Source organism: Dipodomys spectabilis, unplaced genomic scaffold (assembly GCF_019054845.1).
Source record: "Dipodomys spectabilis isolate Male_0828 unplaced genomic scaffold, ASM1905484v1 ptg000002l, whole genome shotgun sequence".
NCBI classification, from domain to species: domain Eukaryota; kingdom Metazoa; phylum Chordata; class Mammalia; order Rodentia; family Heteromyidae; genus Dipodomys; species Dipodomys spectabilis.
This window is the reverse complement of record NW_024870679.1, coordinates 30,415,078-30,440,716: the sequence shown is the minus strand read 5'-3', so window position 1 is coordinate 30,440,716 and position 25,639 is coordinate 30,415,078. Positions and strand designations below refer to the sequence as shown.

Sequence of the window (25,639 nt, the reverse complement as noted above, 5' to 3'; positions counted from 1 at the left end):
TTTCTTTGCTAGATGAGTGGAAGAAGAAAGTCAGTGAATCTTACATTATTATAATAGAAAGATTACAAGATGACCTGCAGATCAAGGAAAAAGAATTAACAGAACTACCGCATGTATTTGGGTAAATTTGACAAAATTATTCATTCTACATAAATCTTCATCATCCACCTTGTTTTCAACCTCTGTGTATGTGTAGATAGATGTCAATAACACCTTGGATATAACTAGTCATATTCCAAGTCTTAGAATGTCAATTTGTTGCTTCTTCTTCACTCACATAGCTCTCAAAATGAAATAGCTCACATTCTTAAAATGTGACTTGCATACTTTCTCACTAAAGGAAGAACAGAACCTACGGGATAGACTTTGAGTGCAAGCTGTCATTGCTGTTCATAATCTTCTGTGAAATTAGATCATTTTTATAATTATTTTTTCATTATTTATCATTATTTTTCATTATTTATCATTATTTTTATAATTATTAAATAGCATATATAATTGAGGTAGCGTATTGACCATATTGTTCTCTTTAGACAATGAGAGTAAGTCCAGTTTTAACAGATGCTCTGGCCCTGTCACCTTGAAAGGCTACCCTTAATGGAACACTGATTCTACACCTGAATACTCCTATAGCAACATGTAATATTGGCTTCAGGCTTTTAGTGGGGTTTGTTTTATAATAACAAGAGAAAAATGATCTAGGACAGTGTTACAACTTCTGAAGATACAAAATGTGCAGAAAAAAGGGCCAGGAGAGATGTTCTTTCACTTTTTAGCAAGGACGAAAAAGGAGCTAAGACAGTGGCTGGGAAGGTGGTTCCGTGGTAGAGCGCTTGCCTTGCATGCCTGAGGCCCTGGGTTCCATTCCTCAGCACCACATAAGCAGAAAATCTGCAAGTGACACTATGGCTCAAGTGCTAGAGCTGAAGAACTCAGGGATATAGCACCCAGGCCCAAAGTTCAGGCCCCACAAAAGACAAAAACAAACACACACAAAGGGGCTAAGGCTGATGCCTGGAATTTTTTTGTTTGTTTTGTTTATTTAACCAAGAGGTTTTGCCCTTTAGCAATAATTTTGTTCTGTTTTCTGATTTCACATATTTGTTCTCATGGATATCCTTCCTTTCCAAGGGAAAGGGGGCTTAGGGAAGAGAGTAAATTTCTAACAGCAGGAGGGACTGAGGCCAGACAATAGGAGGAACTTTCTGCAAATGAATAGCAACTCAGATACCACAGTTATGTTATTCATGTAACACACTCATACCACAAAAGTCCTTCTAGTTTATATGGAAGAAACAAATGTTAACTAATATACAAACCACATATTTACCAAATAAATTTTAGATATAGTCAATGTAAAAATTTCACATAATTAGCAAATAAAATTATCTCACAATTCTATAGTTTATTTGAAATATATCAGTAGAACTAATAAGACCTTCATAAGTATTCATTTATGCTTTCAGAAATACTTAAGTTTGTCCATTTGTCCACAAATGGCACTAAAATTAGGGATGAGATACTAGTAGAATAACATTTTTTTTCAAATGACACATTATACTCGATTCAGGTAAATATTTAAAATTTTTATAGAATTGTGACTAGAGTTATATACTTGTATATTTGTTTTGTTTGAAAATTATTATAAATATAGAATTTAAACACAAGTCATAAAACTATTAGTGGGTCAAATAAATATGCTGAATGAAATGGAATTACATTTTTTAAAATCATCAATTTTATAAAGTCAAAGCATCATTTATGTACTATTATTTTTAATTTAGAAAGTTTGTGGCAGATATTTCAAGCTATGTTAAACTAGTCATATACTTTCAAGGATTAAGCTTAAAACTGGACTTGAGATAGATGTTTTTCTCTGACCTCATAAACTACCAGCTGTTTTGCTGTACTAGGAATTGAACATAGGGCCTCATACATGTTAAACAGGAGCTCTTGAGACGTATCCCCATCTTTTTCTTCCTTCCTTCCTTCCTTCCTTCCTTCCTTCCTTCTTTCTCTTTCTTTCTTTCTTTCTTTCTTTCTTTCTTTCTTTCTTTCTTTCTTTCTTTCTTTCTTTCTTTCTTTCTTTCTTTCTTTCTTTCTTTCTTTCTTTCTTTCTTTCTTTCTTTCTTTCTTTCTTTCTTTCTTTCTTTCTTTCTTTCTTTCTTTCTTCTCTTTCTTTTAAATTTGAGACAGCATCACTTATTTTTTTCCTTAGCTGGCCTCAACCTTACAGCCATTCTGCTTTCTTCTTCTGAAAAGATGGTTAGGCATACCCCACTACACTTGACTACCAGAACTTTTCTGTGTTTGTTTGTTGTTGTTATTATAATTCACCTTTTTTCTATAATTATCTTATATTAGTTATACCGTGGTAGTGTGGGTTCATTGGTAGATTTCCATACATGTTTAAACTGAGTTCCAATCTATCTCCGTGTTTGTTTGTTGTTGTTATGATTCACCTTTTTTCTATAATTATCTTATATTAGTTATACCGTGGTAGTGTGGGTTCATTGGTAGATTTCCATACATGTTTAAACTGAGTTCCAATCTATCTCCGTGTTTGTTTGTTGTTGTTATGATTCACCTTTTTTCTATAATTATCTTATATTAGTTATACAGTGGTAGTGTGGGTTCATTGGTAGATTTCCATACATGTTTAAACTGAGTTCCAATCTGTCTCCGTGTTTGTTTGTTGTTGTTATAATTCACCTTTTTTGTATAATTATCTTATATTAGTTATAGGGTGGTAGTGTGGGTTCATTGGTAGATTTCCATACATGTTTAAACTGAATTCCAATCTGTCTCCTTCCTTCTATCACTCCCCACACTCCCCTATTAAGCATTTCTAACAGGATCCTTTTCCCATTTTCATATGTATTAATAATATATTTTAACACAATTCAACCTCTCTTTTCCTCCCCACTACTAAGCCCTTCTCAGTAGACAGCACTCATTGAACAGAAGCATTTCTCTTTCCTTGCCTACCAAAGGTTTTAACAATACTATTCTAGTGGATTTTTTTCTTACGTATTTAGTAAATGCACCAATGTGAACATTTTGGATAGTGGAAGTGACAGGTAGAAACCAATGTTACAGAACTTACCGTCACAATTTTGAGGTCCAGCTATATTCAAGCTATTGTATGTAAGACCTAATTTGATCTTAACAATGATAATATTTGGTGAATAATACTAATTGTGGTAGATAATAAGCTAAAAAATGTGAGCTGTCAAGATCACATAGTCAGTAAATACTAGAATGTGATTTGTTTTTTTTTTACTTTTTTATTTTATTTATTTATTTATTTTTATTGTGAAAATACTGTACAGAGGGGTTACAATTACATGGGCAAGATAGTGAGTACATTTCTTATCAAGCATTGTAGCCTCCTCCTTTGTTTACCCTTCCCATCGCTTCCCAGCTTCCCCCCGCCCCCCCACCCAATCCCCCCACACACACCAAAGTTGTAAAGTTCGTTTTCGACATGACAACTTGTTAGAATGTGATTTGTAAGATCTGTCTCATTCCAAAGAGAGAGCACTTCTTGGTTCAAAACTGACAATTTAATGAAGTAGAGATTCTAAAATATATAAATAAACTCAGAAGTAGACAATCTATTACAGGTGCTAATTGTAAGAACAAAACACAATTGTTTTCTTTTCTTTTTCTTTTTTTCTTTTTGTTGGATGAGGGGCTTGAACTCTGGGCATGAGCACTATCCCTGAGCTCTTCAGCTCAAGGCTAGCACTCTACACTTGAGCCACAGAGCCACTTCCATTTTTCTGGTGGTTTATTGGAGATAAGAGTCTCAGGGATGACCCTGCCCTGGCTGGCTTTGAACCATGATCCTTAGATCTCAGCCTCCACAGTAGCTATGAGTACAAGCATGAGATACCAATACCAGCTAACACAATAGTTTTCAAATACAGAAAGGAAGGAGATGTGTCTCATGATCTATTCATTGATTTTCAAAAACAGAAGAGAAAACATGAGAGAATGGATGGGTAACAGTGAGAAAGTGCAGGAGAAGTAAAAAACAGTATCCACAAAATTATATGCATTGGATTCTTGGATAAGAAAATTCTATTCGAGTAACTGTTTTGGAGGACTATGAATATGAACATGGTTTTTAATTCATATGAGATCTGTGTGTGGGTGTATCCTTAGGTATGTCTGTTAGATAACTTGAACCTCATTTGCATCTACGAATGAAGTAAAATATAACTATTTTTCATGATTGTTGCAAAATAATGTAAAAAATGCTGAGTATAGGGTCTAAATCATAATGGGGTTTGGGTAATTGGACATTTCTATTTTTAAATTGTTTTATTTTTTATTTTTGCTGGTCCTGGGCCTTGAACTCTGGGCCTGGGCACCATCCCTGAGCTCCTTTTTGCTCAAGGTTGCTAGCACTCTATCACTTGAGCTACAATGCTGCTTGTTGCTTCCAGCTTTTTCTGTGATTAATTGGATATAAAAGTCTCATGGACTTTCCTGCCCAGGCTGGCTTTGAAACACAATCCTCAGATCTCAGTCTCTGAGCAGGGATTTTTTTTTTTGACTGACTGGGTAAATGAAGACAACATGAAAGACAAAAGACTATATTATTGATTATGCATTATAAATACTTCACTATCATTTGGAAAATGAAAAGGTAAGATAAAATTGTTATCTAAAGAAAATATTTTCGAAAAGCCGGGCGCCAGTGGCTCACACCTGTAATCCTAGCTACTCAGGAGGCTGAGATCTGAGGATCACGGTTCAAAGCCAGCCTGGGCAAGAAAGTCTTTGAGACTCTTATCTCCAATAAACCACCAGAAAACCAGAAGTGGCACTGTGGCTCAAGTGGTAGAGTACTCGCCTTGAACTGAAGAGTGCAGGAACAGCACCCAGGCCCAGAGTTCAAGCACCATAACCAACCAAAAAAAGAAAAAGAAAATATTTTTGAAATTAAAAATATGTAATGTTTTGATAATTCAACACGATAATAAAATCTGAAAGAAATTTTAAAGATTTTGATTGGAATTTCATAAAACTTGAGACTATTATAAGGCTTATCAAAATAATAAATTTCTTGAAAACAATGGTTGGTCGTTTTGTGAAGACCGGTAGCCTGATGTGGCAGCTATAGAAATGTCTTGTTAGCTGGAAGTGAGGGCAGTGATGCTAAAGTAAAGCTTCTCACGATCTAGAGGCCTACTTCTCAGGTGTTCCAGATACCTCATGTTAAAGTAGACTGTAGCACTTATATAACCCATGTTTCCATGTCATATGAAAATGGATCCGAATTTGTCACGTTATCTTCTAACTCTGAATTTTTAACATACTCCTCAGGTAATACGTAGATTTCTAGTTGTTTGAAAACTGTGCTTCTAGCAAGATATCCAAGTTGCATCAGAGAGTTTTGCTTGAAGTGATACTGGTTAGGAGATGAAGGCATAATCATTGCAAGTAAACTGATATGTATGGTCTATCTTGAGTCAAGAGAACAAAAAGAAAATACAATATTGTATTTTTGAGTCCAACAATGCAGGTAGAACCATCTGAAAATAAAATAATTTATCTCTGTGTTAGCGTTCTAGGAAATTTCTTTTTTGTGGGGTGGGGAGGGCTTAACATAACAAGGAAAAAATAGTGTGTTAAGAATATAAATTATCTTACTAATTGGTCTGAAGTTTTAAGTTTAGATGAGAGATTATGCAATAACATTTGAGTATCTAGGTGATGAGTAAATATTAGAATCTCCTTTCATCTTTAATCATGGCTGATAATAATTCAGTATATTGCTATGATAAAGAATAGTGTTATGCTTCCTGACATGAGCCTTTATCTAAAAATGCAGATAGAGAATTTTATACAAATTCCAAAACGATGCATGTAAAGTTTAAGTCATATGTGGAGGATCTATGGTGTTAACCCAGGTTTGTGTATGTGGTTATGTTCATTCACTGATAAATTTATTAATATTTTAATAGAAATTCCATTCTCTAGTGGAGATTGTGGATAACATAATATACCATTGCTCTATCAATGGCAAATAACAATTCCCTTGCATATATTTTTTTCAAAATATAGTAAGGAACAATGTAGTTCTAAACAACTCAGTCGAAATCTCCTTTACCATTATCTTTCTTATGCCAATTTATAGCATCTTTGGATGAGAGTTTGATGTGGGCACAGAAGGTAGTGGAAATGAACTGTTCTTTCCTCTATGCATTCACTCATAACTTAAAAAATCTTAATGTAATGATCAGGAAGCAGGAAAAAATGAAAAAGAGAAAGAAGGAAAAGGAAACAAAGGTATGATATTCAGAAGTACCATTTACTGAGTATTTCCTGTTTTGTGCCACCTCTGGTCTTGTCAATACACTAGTACTTACTAGATGATATCTTTATCCATTTATAGGCCTGTCTCTGCAACAGGGTATATTCACTAAAGACCTTTATTTGTCTTGATTTCTTTATATTTGTTTATATACTCATTTGTAATACTATTTGTATAGCACTTAAAATGGAAACAAAACAACTATGTAATGCTTACTATGAAGAATTCATGTTACTAAGTAGTTTTATATGTGTTAGATACCAGAATCAAAACATGCGTATGAAATGTTTTAGCATAAAGTCTGGCACATAGCAAATGCACAGTTATAAACTGCTGTCCTCTGACGTAGGAATTGCAATTGCCATTTTGTACCTGAAGGAAATGACACTAAGCAAATTAAACTGGCTTGAACTAGCCTACACAATCTCTATAGTTGAGCCATATTTCCGTCTTTTTTTTATTTCCCACTGCATGATGTTCATGAACTTGATGATCAAGGTCAGAAATAGAAATAGAAATAGATCAAAATTATCTTTGAATTCCTCTCATTTTCCTTATGGTATTCCACAATTTTTCTATATGCTGTGCATTCGAATTTTACTAAGGAATGGGATGAAATAATATTTCCTAAGATGTCCCGCCTCTGGCAACGCCTGTTAAATCTCCGTACAATTTTGAAACCATCCTAGTTCTTCACATGCTGCTTTCAGAAAGTTTGCATTTAAATTATTTTGTTCCAATATATTTTAAATAATAAGATAGTTTAGAACTATGTCAATTTTATTGACAAGCTGCCTTTTTATTATTTTAATTCTTCAGATGAAATGTGAAACTCTCCCAAGAGAATTCAGATGTGTCATCATTTTCTTGTTCCATGACTTAAACGTTAGTCTAAAACTAATCATTTTTTTCATACGTGTTACCATTGGATATATATATATATCCAATATATTTACACATTGTATCTATATATATATACACATTGGTCAGTAATAATGTTGCACTTTGAAGTTGTTTCATGAATGCAGTTTCATGGGAAAGTGTTCACAATAAGTATGGGGAATAAATAAATATATATATATATATTTGCAAATTTGAAATGTGAGATACTGAAAAAATGTTTCAGTATATTTCTTGGTAATAATACATTTTGTGAGTACAACTGATTATTCTGTTTCTATTGTTTTGTGGAAAACTCTAAAAAACATTATCAGTTATTTGAATTCTACTTTTCTTGGACTTTTCATACATTTCAGCCAATGAGCTAATAGTAGAAATATTTGAGATTCTATATATTTTATACAGTAAGGTATTATTTTTCAGCCAGCTATTCAAATGTACATTGCAATAATTCTCATGTCAAATGTCTTTTGAAAAGATGAGGTAATGGGGATGAAGTTTAATTGGATCACAAAACTGCATACATTTCTGGGTAAAAGGTGAAGGCTAAGAAAACGAGTTTATTATGCTACAGGAAAGAAAGTAACCTTTGGATACAAAACTACAATTTTTAATCATTAAGGACAGAATTTATGTTAGAAATATATTCATAATAGTTATTTCATTTTAATTAAGAATTTCTTCTATGCCCCAGCAAGCACTATGAACTCATTAGGATATGTTAAGTTAGTGTATGGCATGGCAGGTAATAAAAAATGTAAGGGGAAATTAAAAAATAAATTGAGTCTAGGTTATTAGAATTCACAAGTGATGTTCAATTGGGAGTGAATTTATATACACCCCTATTTTTCTACTGAAAAGAAAATGAAATTTCTTTTCTAGATTGCTTTAAAACCTGGAATAATTTAATTACATTTATCAAAACAGAAACATTTGACTAGAATTTGATGAGATCTGAGATTTAAATTTAGGAAGTAACTTATTAAAATTTTACATTCTAGTTAATAAAGTTATAAAGCAAAAATTGATGGTACTAAAATTATACTTGATTTATAAATATTTTTAAAGTATATTATTTGTTGATTTATCTTGTTGACATTACTAAAATTTGCATAATTTCATGGGGATCAAATTCAAGTAGAGAATAAAACCATCAAGCAGCAGGTCAATTTTAAGCAAGGTGCTGTAGGACTTCATACTTTATAGATGGATCAAGTCTAGTTCAAGATACAATGAATGAATAAATTATTAAATAAAATGTTCCTAATGATTCTTTGTCTTGTTTATGTAAACAATGGACATTTATTTAATGGGGCATTGTAACAAAGACATGGACTTTAGCACCTTAGATTTCTTATTCATTCAGTGTATTTGTTTGCAAATCTCATAGTGTTATTTATTGGATGCTACAAATGTTGTCCAATTCCGTCTAATATATATGTATTCCCAGAACTAATACATTTAAAGGATCTGGAAAGTTGTGAGTAATGTATTTAGGAGGCTTGAAAACCGTCTGACTTGACCATTATGGGTTCAGATGGGCAAATTAGTGGGTGATTAATAATTGATATGAGAGACATTAAGGATAGACATAGACATAGACATAGAGCTAGATCGTGGAATAAAAGTAATTCCATTCACTTTCTCCTGTAAAGTAATTTTTATGTCACCCTCTTTTCATTTCCACTCTGGATTTTGTGTTCTTTGCATAGCTCTAGGGTTGAATTTACTTATGAATCTATTAGTGCTTTACAGAACTGTTTCCAGTAGTTGTTTCCAAATTACTGTCAAGTCCTAGGTGTTGTAATAGTGAACTTGCTATCTCTTTTTACAAATATGCAGTCTAGGTCAAAGCTATTTTTAAGATGCATGACTCATTGTAGGCTTAGGATATTTTTTATTATAGAATTATGAAAATTAAGACAAATTTCAAACTGTCAGATGTGAAGACTCAAAAAGGATGAAACTGGCTTGAAAACCATGCTAAAATTCTCTCACACATATTTTCAAAGAAAGTTTTATATTTACAGCAACTTCACTAATAATAGCCATAAGAATACAATAACAATTTTTGATCACATATTATGTACTAGGTTATGCAAAAGTAATTAACCTTTATTTATCACAATACACTATTATTTTATATAAATGTTACCCATTTTATAGCTGAAGAAATTGAGGGTTTTTTAAGAGATAAATTAACTTACTAAGTTGAAAAAGAAAAAAAGAAAAACTAATTAAAAGGCAGAATCAAAATGTAAATCCCAAAGTAACCATGAAAACTAAGCTTTAAAGGATTGCCTGTACTACTGAGGTGCTTTTTGTTTGTTTGTTTTTTCCCCACTTTGAAAACATCAAGCCATAACGTGTATTGGAAAAACATTTTCAAGACATTTGTTGTTGTACTTATTTGTTATTACACAGGATTTCCAGAGCACTTTCTTCTTTTAGTATTTGCCATTTGCCCTGTTTTTCTCTTAGGCTGCTGCAGGTTGGTTATAATAGTTCTTTACATTGAAAGGTCTCCTTCTCCATCCTAACATTTTGTTTTCTGTCTTGAGATATATATATATATATATATATATATATATATATATATATATATATTTCATTGGTTGGATAATAGAAAGACCAAAGAGAAATGCCAAAGCAGCTCAGTTGCTGATTCTTCCCCTTTTCATGTTTGGACACTGATTTCATACAAATGTTGAGTAAAAGTCTCCATAGCAGAAAAGAGCAGAGTCCAGTTCGACAGAAGAGTAGGGCTATTCAAAGTCATAACCACAGGCCTTATCGGTGAACTGAGTTTAGTTCTAATGTGGGCAACATAGAGGACTTTGTTTAGTATAGTAATATTCTCCATGTCTATGAAAACAAACCTTGGAGTTTTCCATTGCTCTGTGGCTCTTCGATGTGCCTAGATTTAGTTTTAGTTTAGTTTAGTTTAGTTTAGTTTTTCTCTTTTTATCAGAACCCTGGAAATTAGCACTTTTTCTTTTACTATTTTAAAATTCCAAAAGCTTTTGAGGTTCTTCACTGGATGCCTTGATGCTAATGTTCTGAATTTAGGGAACTTTTCAAGTATAAGTACTTAGAAATGGTATGACTCCTGACTCATGTACCAAAGACTATGCTATATCTCTCTAAAGCTGCTGAGATTTAAATAGGCAGGAGACAACTGGAAATTGACCCTGGAGGCCACTGATAAGATCACAATCCTACTGAAAATGTGCTGGAAGTACCAAAGACCTCAAGAGGTCAAGAATTTTTGCTTTACATTCCTTGTGAAAAGCTACCTGGGGCTCTACTGGTCCCTCCTGGGGCGATCATCTTTGTTCAGACAAAGGGAAGGATTCATTACACCAATCATTCCTCTTCTCACCTGCATCTGTTTCACAGTGGCTAACCAGTGTTCAGACTTTTCTTTATCTGTACAATCTAACCCAATAAAAGTATAAGAAAAACTTTGCTGCTGGTAGAAATTGCAATATATTTGGATTTTATTTCTTTCTGCAATTTCTTAGCAAATGAAATTTACATTCTCTTTCAATCTTTTTCTTCATCCCTTCCTTTTAAGGTTGTACTAATATGTCTACAAATATAATGTCAAAATTTGGTTGTTAGAGAAGTGAGTTTACTTTCAGATGTCTGTGTTTTTCTTTTTGTACAGAATTGTTTTATTATCCAGATACTTTGGAAAATTCAAATCATATTTAGAACACAGATGTGTGCTGGAGTCTTTAAACCTGACCTCTTGAAATTTTAATATCAATTTACTCAATTTTAATTCGTTATACTGTTACAAGGTCAATCATCCTAGAAGCCACATTTTAGAATATGGAATATTGGAGTCTTTATTATACAATTAGCAAGCTACAGGCAGCCCCTAAATACACATAACACAGCTATGAAACAGGCTAGAGAGAAGGAAAAAACAAAAACAACACCAACAAAGCCAGTTCAGCTCTGCTGGAGAGCTGAATTGGGATGCCATGATGATTAGAAATGAACCGGGAGACAGGACACAGGAGATGATCATGGAGACACATGTGTCATGGCGTAATGGAGGCTGGGTTGGTCCAGGCCTAAATAACAGGGGACAGATCCACAGGAAATTCCCAGTCCCAAGCACTGGACTGACAGATTCAGTAGCCTATCAGCCAAGTACCCACCCCTGTCTCCAGGGTTCCTGTCATGCCCTGGCATGCCCTGGCAGATGATGGACAGGGGCATTTCCCTCCCCTAGCATGAAGACAAGATGCTAGACCCTACCATCCAGCATGTGGCCAATATGACGCTGGCCAGACCTGACCTACTTAATTCAATATGGAATGATTCAAAATGCATTTCTAGGAACTAAGGAATTGTAGCTGGGCACTGGTGTCTACTGTAATTCTAGCTACTCAGGGGGCTGAGATCTGAGGATCATGTTTTGAAGCCAGACCAGGCAGGAAAGTTCCTGAGACTCTTATCTCCAGTTAACCACCAGAAAACCAGAAGTGGTGCTGTGGCTCAAGTAATAGAGTGCTGTCCTTGAGCTGAAGAGTTGAAGACCAACACCCAGACCCAGAGTTCAACCCCATGACTGCCAAAAAAAAAAAAAAAAAGGAACTGTAAGGAGATGTATTAAATTTGTAATAACAAGATTCATATGTATGTATTATTTTTAAAAAAAATTTTGTCAATCGTGGGACTTGAACTAGGAACTGTACCTGAGTTCTTTTGCTCAAGGCTAGCGTTCTACCACTTTTGAGCCGTAACACCACTTCTGGTTTTCTGATGGTTAATTAGAGAAAAGAGTTAAGTGGAGGCCAACGTCACATGGACTTTTCTGCCCAGGCTGGCTTTGAACCTCAATCCTTAGATTCCAGCCTCCTCAGTATCTAAGAATACTGTTGTGAGCCACTAGCACCTGACTCCTTTTTATAATTCTTAAATGAAGCATAATGTACTTAAAAGACAAATTTTGTGATCATGTGTAACATGTTTTTCCAGCTCTGAGGATGCCTTCAATAAAGTCAACTTGAATTATCGCACTGAAAATGGATTAACTCTCTTACATTTGTGTTGCATTTGTGGAGGTATGTGAAACTTGAAACCTTTTTACTGTGTGTGTGTGTCTGTCTGTCTGTCCGTCTGTGTCTGTGTGTGTCTGTGTGGATGATCAGTGATTTCAGCTACTTAGATGTCTATAAGGAAATGCTATTCATACTCAATTTTCTGTTCTTTGCCTTGACCAAACCTGATAAAGTTCACTGAAAGCATTAACTATGAGGAAGATATTCCATTCAACTTGGCTCTCAATTTGTTTTCTTTTGTTCCTCCTCTAAAACAAGTCACTTAGTTCCTTGTAAATCAGAAAGCTTTTTTCTGTATCTGTCATGCCAGTAAAGAATAGGTTAAATTCAGAAGTATTTAAAGCACTATCAAAATATCACCAAGCAGTTCTTAAGAAGAAGCAGTAAGAAGTAATAAGAAAAATAATAAACACCAAATATATAGTCTGAAAGTTGAGATCAAAATGATGATTATGAGTTTAACTTGCCTTGAATTTTGATTTATCACAAGTGCCTTGAATAGCTTCTAACATATTACCTATTTATTAAATTAGCAAGTGAATACAGTATTTTATTAATCAAGCTGATTTCAGCTTTAAAATTTTTTAATAGATCTGTAATGATTACCAGCTCTCATCATGTTCCTTCTGTTGTATGTGAACTTGATTGGTGAGAAACAGAGAAGCCACATTTTGTGAGGTCGAATTGGGAGTCTTTATTGGAGAGTCGGCGACTGCAGGTGGACTCTTGTCACAAAGACTTGCAGCCACCTTAGCACAGTTGGAAAACTGAGTCCTGAGAAGAAAGGAAAGAAAGAGCAGTAAAACAATACCAACAAACCAGATCCACACCAATGGAGAGCTGAATTGAGACACCATGTGGCAGGAGGAGAGCTAGGAGACATGAGGCATGGTATAATCTGGATTGAGCTGATCAAGTCCTAAGTAGAGTCCTGGTGAGGAGCAGGGTCACAGAGAGCTTGAGAACTCATGACCCAAGACTGGTAGGTCAATAATCTATTGTCCAATCCCCACCCCTGCCTCTAGGAATTTAGGCATGCTAATCACCTGGGAGTGGGAGGTGGGATTTTACCTTCCTCCACCATGAAGACAAGATGGCACCAATAAAAACCAATTTGCTACCATCCACCGCATGTCCAGGATGGCTCCACTTAAACCCAGTATCCTTATTTAATTTTGCCATCCCAAACACATAAAACAACTTGACTTAATAGATTATTCCCATTTAAATCCAACAACTATGTTGTGAACTTTACAACTTGGTGGGAGGGGAGTGTCAGGGGGAAGAAAAGTGGGAGAAAACATGGGAGGGAGTAACACTGTTTGACAAGGAATGTACATATTACTTTACTTATGTAACTGTAACCCCTCTGTACATGACCTTCACAATAAAATAAAATATTAAAAATAAAGATAAAAACACAACACCTAAACTTAGCCCTCCATAGTCTCTTCATCTAAATAAGTCCACTACTAATAATGCTCGAAGAAAAATCTCTACAACTAGATTTTCATTTGAATTTTTTTACTAATAATTTATTAGAACGAAACAATTTAGATTTTGTTTCGAAACATTAGTCACGAGAAAACAAAATATAATAATACAAAGTCACTGAAATATATAGCATTATCAAAGTTTTATAAATATAATAAGAATGATCATTTTGGGCTGAGAAGTTGGCTCAGTGGTAGAGTGCTTGCCTTGCATGCATGAGGCCCTGAGTTTGATTCCTCAGTACCATATAAGCAGAAAAAAGCCAGAAGTGGCACTGTGGCTCAAGTGGCAGGGTACTAGCCTTGAGCTTAAGAGCTGAGGGACAATGTCCAGGCCCAGTGTTCAGCTCCCATGACCGACAAAAAAAAAGTTCACTTTTAAGTATAGTTAGCAATTAATGAAAAAAATCTTACCTAATACTCTATGAATGCACAACACCTGGACATGTTCTGATTTTCATATGTCCAAATAACATTTATCATTAAGTCCAAGAAAGATTTAAAGGTCACTTAGTTTACTCTCAAAATGATTTAGGCTTTATTTTTCTCTCTAAGGCAATAAGTCACATATTCGAAGCCTTATGTTAAAAGGGCTCTGCCCATCCCGGCTGACAAGAAATGGATTTACAGCATTGCACCTGGCAGTTTACAAGGTATGACATTTTTATTCTGATAAGTACTGTTAAAGCCAAGGATGGGGTGTAACCTTAGGCTTCCTATTTTGTGGGGTTGCTAGGAAATAAGAAATCAAGGAAAAATTTTGGGATGACCAGAGTCATTACATTTTAATTTATTGGACAAATATTATCTATATACAAGTCATATAGTACCTTTAAGGTTTTTTTTGTCATTAACTCATTCAATCCTCACAAGAACCCTGGGATTAAATACAGTTTTTACCTTCAAGTTTACATTGTTAGTCACTGATTACCCATGATGTAAGACCAGGCTGTTTACTTCCTTCACTAGGTTGTATTTGAATAGAATCGAAACTATTTCTTTTTGGAAAATTTTCCTTATAAAGAATCTTTAGAGATTTCTTTAGCATCCTCCTTTCACCTTTACTTCTGTTGTGTCCTTTCATTGGACTGCAGTTCTGACCAAATCTCAATGCCAAATGTTAGCATCAAAATTAAAGTAGATCAGATAAAGCTTGGTACCAGTCACTCATGCCTGTAATCCTAGCTACTCAAGAAGCTGAGATCTGAGGATCACAGTTTTAACTCCCATTAATTTCTAGGTTTTTAAAAAAATATTATTACATGAAACTCATGTATACATGTTATGTTGTCACTAGTGGTTTACATTTTTTTCACATTTGTTTTCATTTTGTTCACATTAATATTTCATTTTCATGAGCCACTTGAGAGTAGAATACTGAAAGCATGCAATTTTTTCCACTAGCTACTTTAATTTTTATTTCCAAAAACAAAGAAATTAACTTCAATGTAATTAAAAATCATTAAATTTAATATCAATGTGGCATTGTTAATGGTAATGTGACACTACTCATATAGTATCACAAATTCAGAAGATTACTGATTCAAATGTGTTTTATCATTTCCTTCAGGCTTAGAATCTAATCCAGAATTAGTGAAAATAGTCTATAATACATGTTTCTGTAATTTCCTTTCTTCTGATAGAATATCTCATTCTATACTTATACTTCTTAAACTTAATATTTTGATGCTTCCAGTGCAATTATTTATATATATTTCATTGTTTTTTTAATTTATGGAAATTAAAGTTAATCTTGTTCATGATACTCAAAATGAAAATAGTAACTATCACATATTTTAATTGGCCAACTTCTGAATACTGGACTTTTCAATTAGGTCTGCCTCATTATTTATAACTTTATTTTTTAACCAATAGTATTCTCTTCTCTCATTCTTTGCTCTCATTAGTAAGAAAAGAGCAGATGTTTTGCTTTTGTTGTTTTTTTTTTTAGGATTTGTAACACCATAAGTATAACCCAGTCTAATAATTTTTGTTTCTCTGTGTTGTATGGTTTTAAACAGGCTTTTAATTTATTGGAATATACAATTTGCATAATAAATTTATAATTTTATTCAATTGATAACTTTTGAAAATGTATAGTCTATTGTCATACAACCATTATCACAATCATGATTTGGGATTTTTCTAATACACTAAAAATTTCCTTTTTTATTCAGTTAAGTTCCTCCATTCATTCTTCATATTTCCTTAAGCTTTTGGACTTGAATTACTACTTTAAATACTAGTTCTGTTATATTTACAACTGAATTACCTCAGTGCTTTATTAAATATGCTTTCAAAACTTCCTGCTTCTTTTTATCTTTATTGACTTTTCATTATATATTAAGCACATATATTTTGTGCTACTGAAAATATTCATCATGTTATATTCTTTTAAAGGGCACTATGGTGGTCTTTTGGTTTATTTGTTTTGCTTTTATTATTTTGCTTTTGGCATATAGTAACATTTTTTTTTTTTTGCTATACCTGCTTGCTCTAGTTGACCTTGTTTTGATTTCTTTAAAATTAGAATGGGTATATCTTAGTATTTAACCTACCTTCTTGTCATACTTCTTTTTATTAGCATACATTAGTTATACCAGGAGAGAGATTTCACTGTGACATTTTTACTCATGTACACAGTGTATGTAATTAATTTTTACCCTATCACTCTCCCTCTCACCTTTGTAAACTAATTTCAATAGATTTCATTTTTCTATTTCCATAATTCAGATATCTACTTCAAACATATTCATCCTCATTCACCCTCGTTGTTAACCCAACCTTTTCCTGATAGGACTAACTACGTCATTCCCAACAAAGCTTTTTGACATAGTTCTGATTCCAGGATGTGTTCCTCATATCTGAGCCTGGCTCTTTCCCTTAATACATGGCTTTGTGATGCTTTGCCCGAATGTCCAAACTACTCAGTGCTTTTGTCTATTATAGCTATCTGAAACCTCCTAATCTCCTAGTCCTTGTATGTTTTAATAGAGTTTTTCTTTATGCTATGTTGCCTAACTCATGCCTATGTAGATTTCTACAATCCGCTCTGTATACAGCTTTATCGTCTCAGTTCTCCTGAACTACAAAAAATGGTTTTGAAATATTGGAGCTCTGTTTTCAATCCTTCACTTTGTAAAAATGCCTTTTTATTTTGTGCTCTATGTCAGAAAATTCCTTCAAGTGAAAAGTCAGGGTACTCATGGGCTATCCTGGAATCCACTTCTCATCTTTTGATTCTGCCAAAGATCACCACTTTTTGTTCGTGTTCTTAAGTACCTGTTCTTAAGTACCTGCCATATACTTTATTATGTTTTATAGACTTCACTAAAAAATTCTAGACAAATTGTACAGATTAGCTCTCATCTAGTTTTATATTTCTTACAGATTGATCCAGGTAAGAAATAAATGCATAATATCACAGCTCTGTTTAAAACTTTGCATTACCACCTATTGTCAATATCATAAAATTCAAATTTCTAAATACAAGATTCAAGATCACTTAACTCATAATTTTGCTCAGGTCATTTTTAGACTCTTTCTTGTTATTATTGTCCTTGCAACCTTCATGGTTTTCAGCTTAGTCAGTTTGAGAATTATATGTTTAAAAATTAATATTTTCCTCTCTTATTAATCTAATTAATCTGGGGATCTAGGATTTTAACAATGAGTGTAGGCAACTTCAACACGAAAAATCTAAGACTATATACTATAGATCACTGGTCAGGTGTTACAACTCATAATGGGATCTGAAGGTCAGCCAAACCCATCTCAACTTAAAGATTTTGAAAAGGCAGACTCTTTCTCCTTCTCCCAGACTATTTCAACCAGTAGTCCATGCTTTCCAGAACAACTCAATTAAGAAACTCTGTCTATTTCTCTCTCCTCTCTCTCTCTCTCTCTCTCTCTCTCTCTCTCTCTGTGACAGATTTTTGTAGGACCTGGCTCCGAAAGATGCCTGGTCTTCTGTGTAAAACAATAAATCTGGCAGTATGATTCAGTTTAAGCTCGGACTCTTGAGAACCAAGGAAACTAATGGCGCAATAGTCAATTTGACTCCAATTGCCTGAGAACCAGCAATTCCATGAATATGTGTGGACAGATGATGATATCTCAACTCAAAATAGAAGCAAATTAATCATTCCTCCAGCTTTTTGTTGTGTTTTGACTCTCAGAAGATTTGACAAAGCCTCCTCAGATAGGGAAGGGTGCTCTTCCTTAATCTACCAGTGCAAGTCCAAATCTTCAGAAACTTCTTCACAGACATACACAGAAATATTGTTGGTAATCACTTAGCTCCGTGAAATTGAAATCAACCATCATGAGCAAAATGTTTCCTCCTCCTCTCTTCTTCTTCCTCTCTTCTTTCTCTCTCTCTTTTTTTTAAATTTAGTTCCAGATTTTTTTGGTTGTTGCTGTTTTTTAATCCCCAGCTAAAGTTTAGAGAGCCCTGTTGTAAATGAATTCATTCATTAGGCTAGGTACCTTCATACTTCTCTGCTTTTATTCTTGTAGTTTTTTTTTTGATATTTTTAAAATTTCTTAATTCAAAATTAGCAAATGCTTGAAACAAGATGAATAATGCTTTCTCAAGTTTTATTTCTGTCTACTTGCAAGTTTACATTACCTTACATTACCTTTATCTATCAGACTTGCTAATTTGCATATTTTACTTGATGACTGTGACCTTTGGCCTTTTGGATGAAGCATTTTTCTTTGATTCCTCATTGCGTACCTATCAAAGATTCCCAGTGAATACTCTTTTGGAAAGTAATATGTTGATATTGATACAAACAACGAATGTAATTTGAGTTCAGTAGCTTGAAAAAAACCTGCCAGTTTAGCAGCAAACTACTTGTGTTCATTTCTCACTTTGAGACTTACTAAATGTGTTTCTTTAGGAAAACTAATATTTCTCTTTGCCCCATTTCTCATTCCTGAAATGGAATTATATATCCTGATGGGTGATTTAGATTGTTTTCATGATTTTTAAATAGTTGTACAAAGAAGTTACATTTAACAAAGCAGTTTATGATTACAATGCATCTTGATCGGTGTCCCTCCATCAACATTTTCACATTCCATTTGACATATGGCTTACTATTTTAAATTTTGTAGTGCATAGAGTGGATTCTTGACTGCATTGTTCCCACCTTCTAAAAAAACAAGTTCCATAATTAGGAATATGCCTATCACATGGTATGTTATAAAAATTGTTGAACTTCAGCCATTTTAAATAGAAAAAGAAAAATTATCTTCTGAATTACTATATCCTTTTTTATATTCTAAAGAGATGAGCATAAACAATACTAACAGCATCACAATTTATACTTAGTTGAGTTGGCTCCAGATACTTTCTAATCTGTCTTATAAAACTTATCTTTAATCTGTCTTATAAAATGAGCACTTTAAAATTCATATATTTGTTCATGAATTATATAGTTGAAAAAGAACAACTGATAAATAGCTCAAGCTAGATTACGCATTTTTGGAATAAATCTCAATTTCAAAAAGCTTTATGATAACATCCCAGTCTTTTACCAATTTCAGATATAATTGAAATAAAAATTACTCCTACAAAACTCAACCTGGAGAAAGAAGGTGTCATTTTTGGACACTCCATTTTTGACAACACTTATAATGTTAGTGTGGGCACGATGAGACCCTCATCTCAAAAAAATTGATTTGGTTGAATTTAACTCATTAAATTTAACCTTCCTAAATTATCATATATTTAAATATATTAAAATATAGGGTACAAAAACAAAAAAATTGAGTGTGTTAGGTTAGTTATACTTGGCCATTTTCCATTTAAACTTCCAATTATTTGTTCATTATAATATGAATACTTCCTAATATTGAAATGCATCACAAAACTTTAATGAAAACATGAGACTTGCTAATACAGTTTGACAGATCTTAAATGACAAATCTACTCAAAAAGCCTGTGCTAGATTATCTAATATAACTTCACACTTGCCCATCATTCAATCCACATTTAAATCACTTAACAAAATTTCTTTGGTGAACGATAGGTAACATTTTGGTTCATCAACTTTTACTTTAATATTTCATGTCATAAATGCAGATACCGAAGAAATATGGTTATGTGTTCCATTCTGTGATCTCATTACAGTTATTCAGAAGTCAATTCACATATTCATTACAAAGAAGAACAAGGAAGGGGAAAAACTAATTCAATGGTACATCAGCCTGGCTCACTAGAGCTAGTTTCTTTTTCTACAAAACCATGTCTTATGAGAAAACTGTTTTTCATTAGTGGCAAGTCATAGCTGGAAACCATTGTATTCTTTTCCTTATTCCAGTTTCCTACTTTACACGTATAGTTAATTGTAAGGTGAGGGTTTTGTTGTTGTTTGGTTTGGACTTTAGTTTTGCCATCTATATAATATTCAGGTCCAGAAGAAGTGCTTCATAGTTTCTAAATGCTCCATTTGGGCCAAAGTTTCATTTTATATTGAATAATTCTTTGTTGTGACAATCTGTACTGTGCATTAAAAATGTTTTTCATTATCTCTAGACTTTTTGTTTTATAAATGGCTCTAACCATTGCTCTCACTCCTAGTTTTAACAACCAGTCTCTCCTGTCCTTGGCCCTGCAAGACAAAATCATCCCCAAATCGTAATCTTTTATCTATTTAAGAGATTAAGTGGGCATTAACATATACTAGTTTCTTTAAATGCAAATTGTCTTTTATTTTAAAAAGTAAAGTTTCTTGATTAAAAGATTATATTGCTCTCAAATGGGAATTGGTTAAAAGAGTAAGAAGTTATTTAAGGGAAAAAACTAAACTGAATAAAACATAAAAAATGCAGTTTTAATTGGATTATAGGTATGTGTCACCACATCCATTTTAAGATGTATTTGTTCATAAGCCAGGCACTAGTAGGTTACTCCTGTAATCCTAGGTACGCAGATGGCTGAGATATAAAAATTGCAGTCAATTCAAAGCCAGTGTAGGCAGAAAAGATGATGAGGCTTATTTTTATTTACCTAGCAAAAGGCTGGACATGGGGGCATGACTGAATTGTTAGAGTGCCAGCTTTGACTGAAAATGCCTAACAAAAGTACGAGGCATTGAATTGAACCAGCACCATCAAAAAGAAAATGATACTTTTTTTGAATTTTAATTGGATTTTACTGACTTTTTCTTTCTTTTTTAAAGTTCCTAATAGGATTTCCATGATACCTTTCTTATACCCACATTTCTTCTTGGTAAACACATATTTCATTATTTCTAAGTTGACAAGTTCTAATCAAATCTCAATATACTGATGATTTCAAAATTTGCATTAAGTATCACCTGTTTTCTTAGAGAATCTTCTCTGACTCTTCTCATGTCTGGGCTAGATATTTCTCTATTGTACTCTTTTAGAATCCAATACTTACATTACCAGACTGAATATAATATTGTACTTTTTATTCCCTAGTTATATTTCTGTATCCCATTAAGATTAAGGATCACAGTCTCACATAGCCAGACATGAGACAGGAGACATAAATAAATCAGTAGAGGCATGAGATAATATGACAGATAATGATGGAACCTAATACTTAAACTTCATGTGTCTTTGATACAAGAGGAAGTAGTAGAGACTTGAAAATTTGAGAATTATGTACCATATGAATGAAGCAATCACCATTCAGTTCCAGCTAATCTTTTTCACATAAGAATATAGGGCCAGTGTTGCCTAACATTTCAGAGAATCATAATTATGTGATGTTTCCTATTATTTAAATCTTAGTCACTACTCCAAGTTTTTGTTTATTAATACTGTACAGACTAAACTATGTATCTAATGAGCAACATTTTGTCAAAATATCAGATTAAATTTCTTTATTCTGAGCATTTAAAACATTTCTAGTGTATACTAATAAATATGTCAACAGAAATAAATAGGTCAAACTTAAAGGAATTTATTATCCTGGAAAGAATGCAGGCACTCAAAATAGAATGTGTTCCTTCTCTTCTTCCCCTTCCTGTTTTCAGAATTTTAAGTGAAGACAGGCATTTTATCTAAGTGAAGCCCTTAAAAATCGGTATCTTTTGTGAAAATATAATCATAATTATTTCATCAATTGAACTATTATTATCACGAGTACTTTTTTGTTATAAAACTATGCTGATTAACAGATCCTTTCATTAGGGATATAGCTGATGTATGAAACAACTCTAGTCCAGGTAGTTTCAATGCCTGGAACTAAATACATTTTCATATGGAAGTGTAGCATAGTTCCTTGTCCTAAAAGAAACTTTTTTTTTCCAAAGGCTGCAAAACTGCTTATTAATATTTTTTCTTACAGAATCAGAATATAGCAATTATTATGTTGGATAAGTTGTATTGCAAGAGAAAAGAATATTTGGAGCAACAATATTAAAGTGCTTATTTACATTTATATGATTTTCATATCAAGAAACTCAGTCTTCTATCTAAACCAAGTTTAGCTCTGTCTTGGAACTTGATATTGCACTTTAGAGAACTTCAGAAGTGCATAAAATATTTCACAAGACAATGTAGCTTCAGTCTTATGGATGAAGACGGAGGTATTTAATGATTCAATGTATCTTGAGCAGAACTGAGAAGTTAGTTGCTATATTGGTGAGATTAGTAGGACCTTTATTTAAAACTTGCTAGTCATCGATCCGGGCTTGCTTTAGGAAGGGGTGACCACTGACTTAATACTGCAGGGACACTTAAAGAACTACCTACGAAAGCAGCAGCCTGTTTCCCTTCTAATAGAGTCACCTTGCAAGGTGATCTGAGCATGTCTTTAGATCTGCCACAGAAAAGGGTGATTTCCTAAATCTATGCCCTGTATTGTCAATATTGTACGTAATATTTGATAATAAGTGTTATGTGTCTAGCATTGCAGATAATAAACAGCATTATTTGCTTTCATCTTCCTAAGTCAATGGATTAGTCCTATTTCTTTTTTTTTTGGTCTGGTCGTGGGGCCTGAACTCTGGGTCTGAGCGCTGTCTCTCAGCTCTTCAGCTCAAGGCTAGCGCTCTACCACTTGAGCCACAGCGCCACTTCCGGCTTTTTTTTTTCTTTTTTGCTTATGTGGTACTGAGGAATTGAACCCAGGGCCTCATGCATACAAGGCAAGTGCTCTACCACTGAGCCACCTTCCCAGCCCGATTAGTCCTATTTCTATCTTCACTTTAATCCTCCACAGTTCAAGAGGTCAAAGAACATGTCCCATCTGTAGGACATGGTCATCGGTATGCATACACAGGCTTGCTTTGCCATGCATTATGCATTTAATATAGATGCATGATTGTACATAAGAAAAGAGTGAAGACTAAAATGTACACATCAATGATATTTCAGATTATGTGATAGTATTATAGGTTGTTAAATTGTCATCTATTTCTTTACTTTTTCCTACTCTGAGGTATTATGGCTTGCTAAGGAGACATACCAACTACTCAAAGCTTAGTCTTCTAACACAAAAACTATTACATCTTCTAACACAACAACAATTTTATTTGCATAGATTCTTACATCAAAATTCTGTCAGGATGCAGTGAGATGGTTTGATAATAATATTGAGAGCCTTACGGGAGAAGATGTGAATGACTGATACATGTTTCATTACTGAGGAGATTAGGATCCTCTGGAGCCTTCACTTGCTTTTATCTGGGCTAGGATGGCTTTATTGCTGGTATTTGCTAGGTCAGTTGATTGGAAAACCTTTATGTGTTAGATAACTCACAAAGTAGTTTAGAGTTCCTTATAATAAGGTGTCTTGAGATTAGTTGGGCCTCTAATATGGAAGCCAAGGGCTCTGAGAGTAAGTTTTTAGCAAACAAAAAAGAAACTATCTGTCTGTTATCTGACTTTGGGAAAAAAACAACAGCAATTGTTTACAATGCTATCCTTTATTGAAGGTAATTGGTCTAAATTCAGAGAAAAGGAGTTTTGAATTAACAACTTAGAGGGAAGAGTATAAAAGGGTAATTAGCATGTTTTAAAATCACCAGAAGAAATATAATTTCCACAACAGAAAAAGTGTATTTTTAGAAATCAAAAGGATTTAGTTCATTTTCATCCTGAAATAAAAGTTTTTTTTAATTATTAAAATATATGTAATATAGTAGGAGAGAATTTTAGTTCTCTGATATAGTGGTGAATTACTATCCATAGAAACAACCACAGAGATAACAATGGGCAGGATTTTAGACACTATTTTAGAGTTTTATGGGTGAAAAAAATTGGAGTTGCACTGAATGCTGGTAGCTCATGCCACTCAGCATGAGTAGCTACTCAGGAGATGATCTGAGAATCATGATTCAAAGCCAGCCCAGGCCAGAAAGTTGGTGCAACTTTTATGTCCAATGAGCTACCAAAAAAACGAGATATAGAGAGAGAATGAGACAGAGAGAAAGAGAGAGAAAGAAAGAAAAGAAAGAGAGAGAGAAAGAAAGGAAAGAATGAAGGAAGGAAGGAAGGAAGGAAGGAAGGAAGGAAGGAAGGAAGGAAGGAAGGAAGGAAGGAAGGAAGGAAGGAAGGAAGGAAGGAAGGAAGGAAGGAAAAGAAGGCAGGCAGATAGACAGACAGGCAAGCAAGCTAGAAATCTTGCTTGGCTCAAGTGTTAGATCTCTAGCCTTGAGAAAGTAAGAAACTCAGGGAGAGTTCCCAGCCCCTCTACTCAGGCTCCAGCACACACGCACACTCTCTCTCTCTCTCTTTCTCTCTCTCTCTCTCTCTCTTGTGTCACATACACATACACATACATGCATGCACATTCCCACACATAAAGTTTAAGTTGCTACCACTAAAAAATGTTGTGGTTTTATTTTTTTTTTTTTGCATAAATTTGGGAGGTCCATTCTATTACAAAGTCGATTTCTTCACAAACTTTATTTGGACTATTTTTTGTGGGCTATATTTTTCTTCATATAGATTTTTCCTTTGTAAAAAGTTTTGCATATATAAATGCTTTAGAGAAAGCTCATGCTTCCCACATTTTAAAAATGTTTTGGTGTGTCTTATGGAATAAAGATGCTATAATTTAGCTTCACAAAAAAAAAAATCTTTCAGTCTCAAACATGTCTATTTTTTTTTACCATGAATTGCAAGAAATTAATGAGATCAGCTATATAACACTCGAACTTTGCCTAATGGTTGTATTTTGTATGAAGTCCTTTCTAGTAGGTGAATGCCATATTGTTGACTTTAATTTTAATTTTTTTCCAATGGTGAAGATTTTCTCTGGAGTAGGAGAGAAATATTTGAGAGTTTGCCATTTAAATAAAACAAAAGTACATCCTCTCAAGAGTTTCTGTGAGAATAAATTAAAAAAAAGATAAACTAAATTGCCATAGAGAATCAGAAGTGAATTGTGGCTTAGCTCCAATACTTGCTAACTATTAAATTTCAACAAATACTTTAAATTTATTGAGCTTGAGTGCAATCAGCTATAGGATAAAGATGATATATATATATATTTTTTTTTCTCACAGATAAGTTACAAAGCTTATCTGAGGTGATGTAGATAAAATAATTTAGCTGGAATTGGACCATAGTAAATAACTTATAAGTAGCCATTATTGTTTTTATTTATCTCTTTATCATAGCTTGGTAAAGTAAAAGTTCTTTTTTGATAGTATTCAGTAACAAAGTATTTATATCAATCAGAGTAAAACATGAGAAAATCAACCAACGTGTGAAAGTTACTTCGTTACTTTTAGCAAAAACCATTTTCCTACTCTAAATAAATCATAATATGTTCGCTCTTGAATTCAACAAATGTTGGCTAAATAAAGAGAAATTATAAAGGCACTTGAGGAAAGGATGTGGTGTGTTTA

The 25,639-nt window shown here is 33.5% G+C and overlaps 1 protein-coding gene across 1 annotated transcript in view; it reads left to right on the top strand.

Annotated features, from left to right (window-relative positions):
• LOC122109216 (serine/threonine-protein kinase TNNI3K) overlaps positions 1-25,639 on the top strand; it is a 276,701-nt gene that overhangs the window by 591 nt on the left and 250,471 nt on the right. Inside the window, exons 2-4 of the mRNA XM_042681475.1 lie at positions 13-121; positions 12,224-12,309; positions 14,355-14,452. Of these exons, the coding sequence (XP_042537409.1) occupies positions 13-121; positions 12,224-12,309; positions 14,355-14,452 (293 nt within the window). The remainder of the gene's footprint in view (positions 1-12; positions 122-12,223; positions 12,310-14,354; positions 14,453-25,639) is intronic.